The 17,627-nt window shown below is 40.3% G+C and overlaps 1 protein-coding gene across 1 annotated transcript in view; it reads right to left on the reverse strand.

Annotated features, from left to right (window-relative positions):
* Nucleotides 1-17,627, reverse strand: part of shank3a (SH3 and multiple ankyrin repeat domains 3a) — a 188,671-nt gene that overhangs the window by 137,148 nt on the left and 33,896 nt on the right. Inside the window, exon 3 of the mRNA XM_028585066.1 lies at nt 12,972-13,405. Coding sequence (XP_028440867.1) covers nt 12,972-13,283 — 312 coding nt within the window. The 5' untranslated portion in view covers nt 13,284-13,405. The remainder of the gene's footprint in view (nt 1-12,971; nt 13,406-17,627) is intronic.

The following is a 17,627-nucleotide window of genomic DNA, read 5'->3' on the forward strand; positions in this document are numbered from 1 at the left end:
ACGCCTCTCTAAAACAGTTTTAACAAAAACTAAACATTAGAACCTTCAGGAAGGTTAGATTTATTGCAGGGCTGTTCCACATTAGTCAGGTGTACCGGTACCTAATAAAGTGTCAACTGAGTGTACAGCTGTGGACATGATGTTACCTATAATTTTTGCAGTTTAGTGAACATTTTGAATTCATCTCACAACTCACATTGTTGAGTTACCTGCATGGGTGAAATGTTTAGCCATGCGGCACAAAGTCGTGACACATACATGCATGCATAAAGCACACAGATCTGATTGCTCAGCTGTTACTCTCAGCGGCCACAGGACCACAGGAATATTCGATCTTGCCCATAATTTCTGAACAAGTGCACACACAAATCTGCATGCAAATCTGCAAATCTCTTCTGTTGCTCCTCGAGAATTACTTCCAAAGCAACTCCACTTGTGAGTTGGTGTCATAAAGAAAATGTAAGAAACATGACTCATGTCTAGCAAATACTCCCATGCATTAATGTGTGCACATTGCGACACACAAACATACACACAGCTTGATTAAATTAACATTTGTCAAAAGTGAAGTGCAGGTTCTCTCTTCCCAGCCCTCTACTTCCCATCTGCCTCACTCAGACACTGTGTTTTATGCAAGCATAAACAGGCATAGACACACACTAGCACACAACAAATCTCGATTAAAGTCCTCTTCTCTATTACTGTTGACTGGCCAGACTGAATATGCCAACAAGATCTACAGTTAACGTCAGTCACCAGGGAGTCAACGCAAAGTTTATGAACACTCATGAAGACACAGCCAAACATACAGACACACATATCCATACACATTTGCATATTTTCAGAGAAATAAAGTATATGTTGACTAGGGTTGGGTATCGTTTGGTTTTTTTTCGATTCCGGTGCTAAATCGATACTTTTAAAACGGTGCCGGTGCCTAAACGGTGCCTGAACCGGTACTTTTCAATAAAGTTAAAAAAAAAAGAAGAAGAAAAAAAATAAGGGTAGTAAACAACAGTCAGTGACTTGTTTATTGCTAAGGCCATGGTCAAAATTAAAGATTTAATAATAATGTAATAACTATAACAATAACTTATTTCACCAGTAAATTGCTGTTGAACCCCAGATGGGAAAAGGGTATTTTACAATTACTGTGAATGCACCACGAGGCTACCTATTTTAAGTAAATCTGTGTTGTTTAATTTCGACAACGGCAGCTGCAAGTGAACGCACCGTCTGTGTTGTTTAATTCCGACAACGGCAGTTGCGAGTGAACGCACCGTCTGTGTTGTTTAATTCCGACCATATAAACATACTGTATATCTATGAATTGCGACAACGGCAGCTGCTGCGCAGACTGTTACATCCCGCTGTTGAAGTCCTCCACAGTGAAATACAGTCACACTTTACACTGTTTAACGTTAGCTGTCAGCATTTTAACCGTGATTAATCCAGCTGCTAGCTAAAGGTAGGCTAACGTTACATGCTGTCAGGTGTAGTGTAAAGTTGAGCACCGAAATGAGGCACCGAAACTTTCGTTCTTATTCGGTCTTGTTACTACCGTTTACGTCGGCACCGGTTCCCTATTGGCACCGAGTTTCGGTACCCAACCTTAATGTTGACACTTGCTCCTGGTAAAAGTCAACTTTATGAACTTTATGAAGTTTATAAAACAGAGTTAAAAAAAACTGTTATTTTGATATATTGGAATGCACTAATTATTCAAGATATTTATAAATAATGTAATACTTTCACAATTAAAATTCTGTCAATTTAGTAACAGTTAAATGTCTCTTTAATATTTTTCCTATAATTCTCAGTGTGTCTTAAGCTTTTCCATAACGTCTGACTAATTACAACCTCTAAGTGCACGATGTGCATCCATGTGACCAAATCAAGTTAAGATGAAAGAGCAGGCAGCTCCAGTGGGAAAGAAAACATTATGTATATCATCTCTGGAAAATCATAGCACTCTAGTACATACAATCTCAATTCAACTGTAGTGTATAGTCAGACAGATAAAAAATAAAAAATATTACTAAATGAAATGATTCCATCTCTTGGTGGAGGCCACAACAGCCGTCAATGCCTAAAAAAAATCAAATATTAAAATCTAGTGTCCTCTCCTTTCTGGTTCAGATAATATTACAAAGGTGAGAGTTGTTCCCCTTATACAAAACGCAATGAATATCCAGCAGCACAGAACTGTAATAAAAGCTCAGTATGATTGGGCTGATATTAATGTCTCCATCTATTCCCAGGCTTCTTTCAGACTAGACTCCGAGAGAAAGAGATTAAGGAAAACAAAGACAGAAAAACAACTGAGAAGAAGGGAACAGGGAGAGGGAATATAATAGAGTTAACTCAAAAGGAGAGTGGATCAACAAACCAAACCAAAAAGATTTAAATGAGAATTAATGAACATTAATTATTTTGCCAACTTTCCCAAAAAAACAACATTTATTCTCTCGCTACATCCCAATCACAGTTATTTTTGCCCCAATGTAAGACTGTTAGTGTCTGCACTAAAGAAAGAACAAGCTTGTACCAAAATTACGGCTGGGCGGTATATCAATTTATTAAATTATATGCAGGGTTTCACCCAGTGTATTGCAAGCCAGGTGGCCCACTGGGCCTAAGTTGCCCCCTACCGGGCCTAAGCCACTGGGAATAATTGTTTAATGTATTTTTAAGACGTTTTTTTAAACTACAGTCACGGTGGGGCGGCTCGATTGGAAACTTAGACGTAGGCATACTGTATTTTGAAATCTCCAGTTAGCTTTTTAGCACCTACTTAATGTAGGGCCCTATTGAATCTGTCTTATAGCTTTTTTAAATTCTCAATTTTGCAGTTTTGTCCATCATTGTGTTATCACAGAAACTATTGGGCTCTACATTAATGCTGCCATCAGTCTGTGACTGGCCCCAGCCGGGCTCTCGTCAAAAATAAAGATAAAATAACTTTTCTAGGGGAAACACTGATATGGATATATTTTCAAACAAGATATGGGATAAGACAATACATTTTTTATCGATATGGTGTGATGTTGCGTTACATAACCCATTCCTTCCATAAAGCCACGCCAGTGTTTGCGTCTCTCCTTTCTTACACTCTGCGTAACCCCACCCCCACTCTCCCACTGTGCCTGCACGACTCACTCACTCACAACAGGGTCCAACAATCAGAATTTCCTGATGCCCCGGAGCCAGTTAAAAGTTACATCGGGCCAGTAAATCAGCCCGATGCCCGATCGGAGCAGTGCTTGAAAAAAATCGACTACTCTCCGAGACTTCCCTATGCACAGACAGGCTTGTTTACTTCATGGATAAAAAGGCAATCAATCCTTAAACAACATACGAGTTAAACGCAAAAGGAACATTTATTCCCTCTTGGAGAAAAACATGACTGGGTTGAGAATAATTCATGTGTGTAACGTAGCTCCTTCAGGGCGAAGTGTAGGTCCAGAATCTGACCTTCTCTGCAGATTACATGTAAATCATGCTCTCCTTTACCCGTCCCCTTAAATCCCCTCACTCCACACCAAAAACCTGACAGAAAATTGTAACTGACAAAAAAAGATTGAAAGAAAACACTGACACTGAAAAAAGTAGTGTCCCGAACACAGTCTGTTTTAATAAAAGTGCTTGTAACGCCTCACACGCGGCTTTGACTCACAACTGAACATTTTATATAAAATACCCATATCGCCCTGCCCTAACCAGCATATGTGAGTTAGGATTTGAGATGGGAAACTCCACAACTGGCAATCAAACTAGTCTGTATTGGGTCATTCTGGCACTGGAAAATGTGTGTTCACTGTTAAGAACAGTGCTGGTTTAGCATAGCTGATTTAAAAACACACTCCTGCTTTGCCCACCTCGCCTTCAGATATGCCAGAAAATGTCACTACTCTTGTTTCCACCCTTTTCCATTTTTCTGTATCTGCATTATCTCTTTTTGTGTAGGACCTGGTAGACAGATAAAGGGGAGAAGGGATACATGGCAAGTGAGATGAGAATAAGGGGAAGGGTGTTACATTGGGTCAAATCTCTCTCCAGCTCTCTCCCTTCAGGGCTGTTGTGGGCAAATGGTAAGAACATGATAGCCACATCTTGTGCCCCTGCTGCCACTGTGAATGAAGCTAAAAAAATAGCAACATAGGGACGAGGGAGGCTGTCCAGAGAGATGCCCACCAATCACTGATACAACATTGCATAAGTCAATCTCTGTGTGAGTTTATTTGGAGGAACTGTCAAACCACTGTTGCGTGTAAGACTTGGAAGCCAGATGCAGAGAGAAAGACATGAAGCGTGGATGAAAGACAGTGAAAAGAAAGGCAAACGAGAGGAAGCAAGAGTGAAACAGACAAAAAGAAAGGGATATAATGAAATCAATCAAAGAGGGACATTAGACATGAAGCAATGGGGAAGAGGAAAATAATAGAGTACATACGTACATATTGAACATGTATATAGAAACATTAATAGGCAGACAAATATAAATACACAGCGTCCACAGAGAGACATATTAACAGACACACAAGGTCCATATCAGATGTTTGACAACCTGGACAGTCTGATATAAGAAGTTATTAGAAAAAAGATTCATAGACAATGGAAGAAAATTGGAACGCTACTATGACAGACAGCCAGTGATATACTGTAGATAGACCATCATCTCCATACTTATCAAACTCAACATTAATCACAGGCCATTCTACAGTAGTATGGGAAAAACAAAGCTGTTATGACAACTGTAAAATGATGAGTACTCAGGAGATGTCACATTCACCACTACCACTGTACCCCACACAAACAATCTGTTTGTCAGCCACAAGATCAGAAAAACAAGATATAACCAATTCTGCCTTGGAAAACTAATGATGCAACAATCACGTATCGGTCCTGGCGACTGAAGAACTACAAAGGGATGTCCATAACTGAGGCCCTAGAGACTGCTTAAAAAGGTTCACAATGCTGGCAACCAGACTAAGGAAACACACCAGAGAGTCACAGGCCAAACGATAAATGCTCTGATCACAAAAAAAAATCTAGAGTGCAATACCAGCTGCAGTGCAGTAATGTAGCAGGAGCAGACCCACCAAGAGCTGAAGCTGAAGACAACTGAAAGCGCATATGGGAGAAACAATCTTCGCATACCACCAATGCTCAACGGATACCAGATCTGAAAGCAGACCGCTACATTCTCAGTTCAGTTCAAGTTTATTGTCATGTGCATATTAGTACAGAGTACCACAGCAATGAAATACAATGTGCCTTGGCACTCTCTCAGCACCAGTCAATAGTAACAATTATAAATAACATAAACAGCATTTAAAAACATCTAGAATATCCAAGCACAGTAGACATCTTGACTAAGTTCAGACCACAGCCCTCCTTCCTGCTGTGCTTTCATTCAGTAACCTTATTACCTGGGGGTAGAAACTATCCCTAAAATGTGATGTGCGCATTGGGATGCTCTGCAAACGTCTCCCTGATGGAAGGTGGGAGAAGAGATTGTGTGCAGGATGACTACAATCCTGCATAATACCTAGTGCCTTCTTGGTGCTGCGTTTCCAGTAAATGTGTTGTAGCGGTTCAAGTGGAACCCCAATGATTTTAGATGCAGTTTTGACCACCTTTGTCAGAAGATTAAGGTCATGTGAAGAAGCCCTGCCAAACCACACAACAATGTTACCTGTCAATATACTCTCCTGTAGAATGTTAAGGGACATACCATATACCTCTGATGTGTCTTCTTAATGGCACACCTGATATGGAACGACCATGTGAGGGAGTCTGAAATGTGGATGCCTAAGAACTTAAAAGGTGTTGACAATTTCAACTGGAGAGTATTTAATATAGACAGGTGTATGTGTGGGTTTGTTCTTTCTGAAATCTATGATAACCTCCTTAGTTTTCCACACATTGAGGGACAGATTATTTCTGCGGCACTACATGATCAAATTACTCACCTCCTCCCTGTAGGCAGTTTCGTTATTGCTGTCAAGGAGTCCTATCACAGTAGTATTGTCTGCAAATTTCACGATACTGTTAGTGGGATGTTTTGCAATACAGTCATAGGTATACAGACTATATAATAGAGGCCTGAGACAGCAGCCTTGAGGTGCTCCAGTGTTTAATATTATAGAGGCTGAGTATGTAGTGCCAACTCTAACTGTCTGGGGGCGGCCTGTTAGGAAGTCCTGTATCCACCTGCATATGGTATCGCAGAGGCCCAGGTCTAACAGCTTAGGTATTAAAATAGGTCTGACAGTATTAAAGGCACTGCTATAATCAACAAATAGCATCCTGACAGCAACTTATCCCTGCCCTCTAGATGTTGGAACACAGTATGTAAAGCCAAGGATACAGCATCATCCACAGCTCTATTGTTGTTGATATATGCCTTCACAAACTGTTCAAAACACTTCATAATCACAGAAGTCAATGCTACAGGTCTAAAATCATTCATACAGGTGGCAGTCGTTTTCTTAGGCACGGGAACTACGATTGATTTTTTAAAACAATTTGGAACGACACAAAGAGAGAGTGACAGGTTAAAAAAACGTCAGTGAAAACAGAGGCTATAACATGTTCTTAAGACTTGTGGAGTAATGCCATCAGGCCCAGCAGCCTTCCCTATTTTCACAGATTTAAAAAGTTTACGTGTGTCAATGACCAGTGTTGGGTGTTACAGTAACGTAACTACTTTTTTCGGGAAAAAGTAAAGTAACGCGTTACTACTGAAAATTTGGTAACGACACGTAGTTCCTTTTTCAATTCGGCGCAACGTTACTTTTCCCAGGGACAGATTTGACAGCGACACTGCCTTCTCAGCTGCGCACTCACAAGCTCCACCCAGACATGACAGAGGCTGGTAGTAGCGGAACAATGCTGCAGCCAACGCTAGCTAACTTTTGAGAGCGTTTTTAGCTTTGTGGCTTTTTACTGGACGGCGCTCTGAGCGGAGAGCTATGTGACACATGCCACTACATCGCTGAGGACTGGCGGTTAAATAGGCCGTCCTACAAATAGAGCATTCCAGGCAGACACAAAGCTGACAACCTCACAGATGGATGCATACATAGGCTAGGCTACACGCAGCGGACCGCTGTGAACTCGTGTCGGTCGCACAGACACGCAAGGACTTCCAGAAAAGAGGCTGCATGTGTCTACGACAATGCACGGACCATCGTGGCTGCGCGACCAGTACTACAAGTAGATATGGACATTACACATTAACACTGTGTAACGCCGATGACCTGCCGATGTGCATTCAACCTGCGCTGGACTCGTTCATAATGAATCAGCCATCACTCTGTGAGTAGAGAATCTGCAGTGTAGCCTAGTTCAGACACTTCACTGATAAACCAGAGATTGGCTTTATGGTCAAAGATAGCTTTTGTATAATTAACTTCAGTCTCTGCCAGAGACATCTGCTTTTAAAAGTAACGTAAAAGTAACGAGTAAAGTAAAAAGTTACTTTCCATAGGGGGTAACTAAGTAAAGTAAAGGATTACTTTTTTAAGAAGTAACAAGTAACGAGCAAACACTTCTTTTTAAAAGTAACTTCCCCAACACTGTCAATGACTGAGACCCGATGTGCTTGCCTGCTGAGCAGATTCCCAGTTGGAGATGATGTGTCTGTGTGTGTGTTCCCAATTGGAGGAACTTTGACGTACACATCACCAGTTGGAGATGGTCCCAGCGCCAGTGTCTCAGCAGTGCATTCAAAATGAACATAGAAAATGTTCAAGTCGTCTGGGAAGGAAGCAGACGTTGTTGTGACGGCACTAGGTTTGGCCTTGTAGCTAGTAACCGCTTGTAAGCCTTGCCAAACGTGCCTAGAGTCCCCTTCAGAACAATATCACTCTATCTTGTCCCGGTGTTGTTTTTTAGCGGACTTGATTGCATTCCTAAGCTCGTATCTTGTGTTTTTGTAATGAGCATCGTCCCCAGATTTAAAAGCCACTATCCTCTCATGCAATTTCACGTGTACATCACTGTTTACCGAGAGTAAGATCCAGGTCCAGTGAGGGGGCCTTCAGTTACTGTGGTCCTGCTCTCTGGAAGAAGCTGCCTGACGTCCACATTCAAAATCAAACTCAAAACCTCAGTCGTCTATCTATAAATTGAAGGAACGTCTTTCTGTCTATGTGTGTGTATGTGTGTGTGTGTGTGTGTGTGTGTGTGTGTGTGTGTGTGTGTGTGTGTGTGTGTGTGTGTGTGTGTGTGTGTTCAAACTTGACAGGTGTCTTGCTATGGGCACGAGTAAGTGCAGTGCAAAGTTTGACGTTTGGATTAGAAATGCAAAAGATATCGTTAAATATATATCGTAAAAGAAGCACACATAAAGTAAAGTATGGTGGTGGACTGGTAGCTGGAGAGGTGCAAGTTCACCTCCTGAACACTGAACTGCTCCCAACTTGTGCACGTGCATGTCAACCAACCAATCAATCTATCGACCAAACAGTGTCAACCCTGCCAGCAGCACATATAAACCAGATACTAATAGACGGCTCCCACTCTGGCTGGCTAAGGCAAAACAATACTTTCACCTTACCTACAACTACAACAATGACATAAGCATTTCATTTAGACTGACAGAATCAGCAGATGGTAGTTAAGTAAGGAAAGGATAATTGAGACAAAAAGGATCAAAATACCAGAAGACTACAGAGCAGGTACTGGAAACAGGATGGCTACATGAACCTAAGATTCCACAAGCGATCCCAGTACCTTTAAGACAAGTACTCATCTGTCAGCTCAGTGGAAAGAACAAGTTCCACGCCATCACAGAAGCACTACCTATAATCCTTATTTGGTTGGCCAATATAGGACCTGGAAGCTGATGAAATCAGGACTAAGAAACCGTGGATGGAAAATGTTAACCGTTATTTAAACACAAGTGCCTTTCTAGACCACATTAAAAAAGTATCATCTAAACTAAAAGCTTTCTCCAAATTAGTGAGGGTCTACTTGTGTGGTGGAAGGAAAGTGCTTGCAAAAACTTTAAAGAATAGCAGTTGGCTCATTGTTATTGTGCAACACTGCTGCTCCTGTGGTGTTTCTCAATAAAATGAGTTCCAAATGAAGTTACGTTTTAATTTAAGTTTAGTTTCTCTTGCTTACAGGCTCTATGGCACTCTCACTCTCTGTAAGACTAGTTGGGTATTTCATAGCAGAAGGTCATGTAAACATCAACAACAATCAAATATTTTCATTCCTCTCTCCGTATAGGGAATTTGTCACAATACACAGATAACCAAAATGTGTACACGTGGCTAAAAAAGGTAGGACTAACCACACTAGACACAACCATAGTTGCCATTGAGAATGTTCAGTTTAGGGGGGTAAGATGCAAGCACAACATATACTGAATGGCACAACCAAGTATGCGAGAAATGTGGAAAGGAAAATATGCACATAGTAAGGTGTAAGTAAGTAAGAATGGATAATAAATGGATACAATCAGGACTCGAGGTGATTGTATTGTATACTGACTGTATGGTTCCTGGGCTTATATACTATGTCTAGTTTGGATGTGTAATTATTTAGTTTGATGTAGATCGATGGAAAAGAAAAAATGTATGTGTGTATGCATGCGTGTCTATGTCTATGCGTATGCATGTGTATATGTGCGTGTAGGTAGATATACTGTACATGTATGTGTATGTATACATATATAAATAAGTGAAGCATCAAATTGTTTTGTATTTAACTAAAGTAGAAAAGTAGAAAACGGGTAGGATCAGAAAAGTTTTTTTAACTTCTTCCTACTCCTTTTTGAACATGCGGATTCCTTATTTGAATAACTTTCAATACTTTTGGAAGATTGTGCTGAAATGTACATGTTCTTATTTATCTTTTATTTTTTTAATTTAATTTTTTAACATTAACCTTCAAAATAAATTATTAATCATCATTTGTAATCATCATCACACCGTTATACGTCTGACAGCAAGTTACCTTCTGTGAATAAATAAAGAGAGAGAATCTGGTTCCTGGGCTTATATACTATGTCTAGTTTGGATGTGTAATTATTTAGTTTGATGTAGATAGATGGAAAAGAAAAAATGTATGTGTGTATGCATGCGTGTCTATGTCTATGCGTATGCATGTGTATATGTGCGTGTAGGTAGATATACTGTACATGTATGTGTATGTATACATATATAAATAAGTGAAGCATCAAATTGTTTTGTATTTAACTAAAGTAGAAAAGTAGAAAACGGGTAGGATCAGAAAAGTTTTTTTAACTTCTTCCTACTCCTTTTTGAACATGCGGATTCCTTATTTGAATAACTTTCAATACTTTTGGAAGATTGTGCTGAAATGTACATGTTCTTATTTATCTTTTATTTTTTTAATTTAATTTTTTAACATTAACCTTCAAAATAAATTATTAATCATCATTTGTAATCATCATCACACCGTTATACGTCTGACAGCAAGTTACCTTCTGTGAATAAATAAAGAGAGAGAATCCACTAAAAGAAGCAAGAAAAGAAGCAAATGGAGAATAAGGATGGATGCAGGTAGAGAGTAGTGGGGCAGACTATTCATGTCAGTTTCCCCCTCTCCTCTGTTGAGAGATGAATGACACCCATTAGCAGTATTGGAAAACTGTCTTTTTTTTGCACCAATCATAGAAATGGAGTTTTGGTTGAGTTGGATACGTAGACTGACAAATGATACCCATGATCCGAAAACTCTCCCCCATGAGGCCTTGCTCCTCCCTTCAAGTTTTGCATGGTCCTCCATTCTCCTGATCCAGGTTTGAAACACAGCAGGAGGTGTGTAATCCAACTTCAGGCGGACTATTCTAGTGTAATCTCCTGCTTACTCAGAGTACACACAAGTCACTTGTGACTGCTTCATAAAAGATTCAAACAGAATCTGTCAGAATCTGGCCATCTGTCATCTGCCTCTATGTTTGCCTGTCAGACTTTCAGGCTCTCTCTCGGTTTGTCTTTTTGTCTATCACAATGTCACGATGCATGAGTTCTTGCCTGTTTGTCGGTATATTGGGCTAAAGGTGACTTCTTGAAAGTGAAACTAGTGATCTGTTGAGCATCTTTGCATTACATAAGCAAGTCAAGGGAAGTCCCTTGGCAATGGGATTAGGACTGAAGGGCACGTGTGCATGTTTGTGTTTGAGTGTGCATGCATGTAAAAGTACCTTTCATGTATGTCAGCTGTGTGTGTGTGTTTGTGTGTGTGTGTGTGTGTGTGTGCATGTGCATGTGTGCATGTGTGCGTGTGAGTTAAACTAAGAAATATTTTTGTTTACTGACGGCAGAATTCTCTGCATTCTTTTCAACTGCACTCCTTTTTTTTCCTGTCTTTATTCCTAGCATGCAGTGCCGGGGCCTCACTAAGTTACAATGGGTCATTTCAGCCAAGAAGCCAACAACAATGAGGTAATCAACAATAACAAACACAAAAACAGCCTCTTGCCTTTGCCATCAATGTCTGGAGAAAGCATCAAAAGGATACTCAAACTAAGCCACCTACAGAAAGCCAACTGAGTACCTGAGCATGAGTATGCAGTGACTGGTTGTAAAGGTTGAATCGGCATTTTGCTATACCACAATGTCTCCAGTGGAAATGTAAGGGCAGAAAAGGAGGGGTGATTAGAGAAGTGTTGACACAGAGGCACATTACATGTATTAATAAAAGGCTTACTGCTGTGTTGTTACATAGAAAATGTCACAAGGTATCTCTCTAATAGTGTGATCTTATGTGTGCTACTGACAGCGAGAGAGAGAACAGGGATATATAATGACAACATACATGGGCTTAGAGATGTGTTGAATTGATAAAACTTCATTTCATTCTACAGCCAATGGAGGGTAAAATGTTTCTTCCTCTCTGCACTATGTCCAATTCCAGGCAATCACTTTCTGTTCAAAATCATTTTAACTGGATTTATAAGGGACATTTTAATGGGAATATTGACCTGACTTTACTATAATATATAAAATAAAATGAAGAACTTTCTTTAAAATAGCTAATATAAGTACTACTAAAACAATTCATTAAGAATGGCTGTTGTAGTGCCCAAATGATCACTGGAACATGGCAGGATGGCTGTTGCTGAATTCATCTAAATTACAATAGCAGAGCTTGAAAAATAATTGAAATGAAGTTATTTGGGATCTGGACATTTGCCCTATTCCATACCACCTTCTGCAGCAAACAAATACAGGCACAAACACACTTCAGTATGGTCACATACAGTGATTTTGAAAAGAGAGAGAAATAATGCATACTGTATGTTAAAATGGGAAAATAAAGAGAAGAAAGGATCAATGTCTGCGTTTCTTCTGTGGCTGCAATACTACGTAGACATAGGCTACATCTTCAGGAAAACTCCTGCGTAAAGATGTTATTAAGAATGTAGGACTGCATCACTTATTCTGTCTGGGCATGAAGCAACAATATAGAGAGACAGAGGTTTAGGTAAAGTTTCACGGTTCAGGTATAACTATCTTGATTCTGTACTTTAGTTTTGTTTAACAATGCCTTGTAGCCTTCTTTATCCCTGATGCCTTTTCTCTCCCTCTCCTCTCCCTCCCTCTCCCACTCTCACCCTAAGTGGCCAGTTGTCAAAGTCAGCTGAAGCCCAGTTAATGAAGGGGTAGATTTATTAGCGAGACATCAGTAGAATAGGCGGGGAGGAGTGGAACACCCAGAAGCCAGCAAGCAAATACAGCCACTAAGTGTGCACACCAAAAAAAGAAACAGAAAGAAAGGAGAGAAAAAAGACAGATGGGATAAAGAAAGAATGGTAAAGAAAGAGAGGAAAAAAAGATCAAACTGAAGATGTTTAAAAGAAATAAAGCAAAATCCAAAAGGCAGAAAGAGGAGAAGAAAAGCCCCAGTCAGAGAGGAAGGGGGAGAGGCAGCTTACCTCTCGTTTATCCTCTCTCCAGCAGTGGCTACAGAACAGAACAAGCTCTTACCGTCTGTTGTAGGTCTGGGATTCCAATGCGGATGACCACGGTGTTGCCTGTCGGCTCCTCCATGGGTGCTCTTGCACTGTGGCTCCGCTCTGCACCGGGACGGAAAGCCGGAACACCGACAGGAATGGGAACGCCGCTGTCCTCTTCCCGGGAGCTGCTGCTGTCAGTGCTGGCCCCCTGGCTGCCGTTTGCTGTGTGTGTGCAAGGGTGTGTGAGTGTGTGTGAGTGTGTGTGTGTGTGCTGCTGCTGCTGCTGGTCCTGCCGTGGAGGGCTGGGTGGCTCATGTTTGCCGGCTGCCGGACGCAGAGGCATGCTCCGTGTTAGGGGCTCGGTCTATGTCTCTCTCTCTCTCTCCAGACACACGGGCACACACACACACAGATGTCTCTCGCTCACACTACACGCACACACCTTTTGCAGCGTGCATCACTCGCCTGGGAAAGAAAAAGAGGGAGGGAGAGAGAGGCAGGGAAGGAGGGTGGCAGAGAGGGAATGGGCAAAGAGGAGGGGGCATTAGGAGATTGCAGAGAGATGAAGGGTAAAAAACACAGAAAGAAAATAAGTACTAGGGGAACTTGCATAGAAACGTACCAGGGAAACTTGCATAGATGCATACATAAAGCAAGATCATTAAATGGTGTAAATATATTCATCTTATAATGCAATTAGTAAAAAAGAGGCACATTTAGGCTGTAAATAGAACAAAAACAGAAGACAAAAGCAGAATGGGGGCAGGATTTCTCAAAATTTGCATACAAACATTTGGTTCATGTGAGTGTGTCTGAATAGCGTCTAATAGCAGCACTATTATTAATGTGACTGCTGATACAAAAAGATAACATTTTTACTTTAGTTTGATATTATACATTTTTTTAATATGCTATATTCATATGGTGTGAAGCAACTTAAATTCTCCAGTACCACATAAAATGAAAATCTGCTATATACTACAGTGTTTATAGTGTGACATTGTTGCTCTCACACGCTGTGCTCTAGCTGTAGTGCACTGACACTGTGGTGACATCAGGACAGCACAGGGGGATTGTTTGTGCAGATCAATGATGGGCAGGATTTGGCCTTCATGCTTAACTTTATCTATATATGGGGGGTTGTCTCAGATCAAATGGTTCCCAGGTAGACACAGTGACAAATAGACAGAGCAAGCTGCCATAAAAGAGAATGAGGTTTTCGTGGGAGATCTTCTCGCTGATGGTCATTCTCAAAAGGGGGGCCGTTTTCATTTACTGTTTCATCATGCAGGCCGTGTGAAGCCATTAGACTGCTGTGATTAAGTGCTACACAAATGATATAGATCTGACCTTGATTTGGATATGTGCGTTGTAAAAGAGGCATCCCAAAGCAATTTCATAGTCTGTGACTGTCATGTTTTATGAAGAAAGATGTGTTGTTTTTACGTTAACCAACCAACATGCTTAAGGTATTGGCCTATTCAGTTGCTGTCATATTCAATTGAACTCAAGACAACAGTGGAAAAGCTTATCAGAGGAGATTGGTACACGACCTCTGTGTGGTGTGTAAGAAAAACACTTAAGGGCTCGAGCATTGCCACTTTCAAAGCCTACCATTTGAATACATGCGCTTGTCATGCAAGGAAAATGTCCCATGAAACATTTGTGGCAGGTCTGTAAATTATTAATTGTGATCTTAAATCAGTGCTATGCTCCATTGTATTGTCAGTTCCATCGTTGTTCAGCTGACCCGACAGCCCCAAGACAGCATTTTCTTACGGGGTGGAATTTAAAGCAAGCACTTTGGGACAATACAAGTGATGAAAGCTCTAAAGCTGCTGTTATACATGGTAACCTGGGCACTTGAGCTGACACACACATGCAGAGATACAGTATATGGACACACATATGCACACAGACACACACAAGGGACTCCCAAAAAAATAAAGGCTGTAGGAATGTTTACACACATTAGACGTTAACATTCTCTTGCTCTGTGTCCTCTTCATGGTTTATTTATTAAGACCTCATTGGTTACCCAATTCATATGCATATTTGTATTTTGTAAACTTCAAAAGGTAAATGTACTGAAGTGTAAAGTTAATGAAGAGAGACAAATTTAAGGCCATCATCACACGCTCTACAAACCATCAGACTTTTGCCATAGTGGTATGGCAAACGTTATAAGATATCCCGTCATTATATCAGAAAAGCCTCAGATTCCTGCAGAGAGCTTCTCACAGAAAAGAGTTTAAGAGCAAATCCTACATGCTCAACTGAAAGACTTAACTGACAAGAGAGTCTCAGAGTAGCTAATTTGGAGGCATGTGTTTGCATTTAGCTGAGGCAAACACAAATTATTTATGGATATTACATTACATTAATAATTCATTTTGTTTTACAAAATTAACCCCAGTGCATTACTACAAGAACATGTGGACATACATTCAATTCAAAGTCACATATTTACTTCTCGTTGTTGTATTCACCCAGCAGAAGCTGAGCTGTATCTATTTCCCTGCACTACAAAATCTTGCATGCGAGTGCTCTGCCACTGCTGGACACTCTATGTCAGTATGTAATCCCATTAGCATTGGAGAAAGAGCATGGCAGGTAGCCCTAATACATTAGAGGATTTAGCAGATCACTCTGCCTGTATGTGACTTTGGCCTGCCAAGTCTTTAGGGCAAGGGAAATTGATAACTCGTACCCAGACATTGTAGTGTGGCTCAATATTCACTTTTTATAAAGCAATTTTGTGCCCTTACAGTATGGGTCTCCGTGTACTATAAAACTGACACAATGGATTAACAACATCTACCGACAAATTCCCAACAAATTGCAACACGTTGTTACTAGTTTCAAACAACATATTAAGATATAATTTTGAGTTGTATATTTGTCAATATCAATAGCCAGAATGCAACACTATTTTTTTTTTCAAAATGACTGATATGTTGGTACATGAACTGCTAAAATAAAACATAAAAAAGATCACCAATTAGAAGGATAAGTTCTGGGAATGTGGCAAAGGGACTAAGATGGCTTGTCAATCGCAATAATGATTCCCTTGGCTAGCAGGGGCAGAGACAGGGAGGGATTTCATTCTACTTGCATCATACAAGGATAAACTGTGTAGGCAACAGCACTTAAAGAGATCTGCATAAAGGGAACACGTTATCTGGTTGAGCAAATGGTAAAAGAAAACAACAGGGAAAAAGGAATAAATGTTGCTATGCAGTACACTTTTTTAATCAACTTGATTAAACATCTTTCAATGTTAACCTTTACCAGGTTTACAAGGTTCTACAGTCTATTCTGGCAGATCTAGTGCATGCTTTTCATTCTACAACTAAAGCTGAAACGCTTAAGTAACTAAAGTCAATTGTGATCATTGACTAATTGTTTCAGTCATTATGAAGCAAAAATATCAAACATTCACTGGTTTCAGCTTCACAAATGTAAGGATTTATCGCTTTTTTCTGTTTGATATTGACCAAAATGTAATAGTTTGAGGTTTTGGACTATGGTCACACAAAACAAGCAATTTGAAAACAACAAAAATTGCATGTCTGTCTGTCCTAAGAAAGGGATCCCTCGTCAGTTGCTCTTCCTGAGCTTTCTTTTCAATTTTTTCCCCATTAAAAGGGGTTCGTTTGGGGAGTTTTCCCTATCCGAAGCGAGGGTCTAAGGACAGAGTGTGTCATATGTTGCACAGATTGTAAAGCTCCCTGAGGCAAAATTGTGATTTGTGATAAATAGAAATAAAATTTACTTGACTTGAAAACATTACCTTAGGCTCTCGTAAATAGTCATGACTATTTTCCACCATTTAATTTGATTAATCTATGAATCAAGAAAAACAATCAATAAAAATAATTTTGTTGCAGCCCTACTTACAATGTTATAGGTGTGTACCGAATGAGTAATCTCTACAGAAACCAACTTTCATATATGTTTAATTCCATGCTATACTACTGAAAACAGTGTTTGATTAAATGAACAGTACTTGGCACTGGTACAACTGCTGAATTAAATAGTTGGACCTTGAATTTGGCCTGAAAAAATTACAGGCGTGGATATTTATTCAATATTATCATATTTCACTATAGTGACAAATTTATCCTGGACCTCTAATAATGTGTATAGTATAGTATGATGATATCTTATACCTGTTTAGAGACTTGGCTGGCAACAGAACTAACTTAAAAACATTTGGGAGCTATGAGTACCTATAGGTTAACACTGCAGTCAAGATTCTCTGTCTCACTTCAATTGCTTGGGAACATTAAGAGAGTGGACTAGAATTATAAGGAGGCTAGCTCCCATGCCTCAGCTAACAGCTACTGCCTCTTCTCTCTGTTGCTCAGATCTCTTTCACCCCATCCCCTCTCACCCCATCTCTTGCGCTCCAGCCCAGTGAAAACAAAGTGAATAATTCATGACCATACAGAGCAGTGTGTGCATGGGTACAGTGCAATGTATGCATGTATCTGAAACATCCACTAGGCTGTAGAAGTCCTTGCCATAGAGCTGTACATGAGGGCATTCACGAATACAACCAAAATCCACAGCCAGCCATCAGCCAGCCCTACCAGCTCCCTGCTAAGATGTCCACATTGGAGAAAAAAAGGAGGCTCTGGCAGAGGTAGGAAGAAAGATAAAGGTAAGCAGTTGGCTGAGGTAG

Source organism: Perca flavescens, chromosome 8 (genome assembly GCF_004354835.1).
Source record: "Perca flavescens isolate YP-PL-M2 chromosome 8, PFLA_1.0, whole genome shotgun sequence".
Classification (NCBI taxonomy): Eukaryota; Metazoa; Chordata; class Actinopteri; order Perciformes; family Percidae; genus Perca; species Perca flavescens.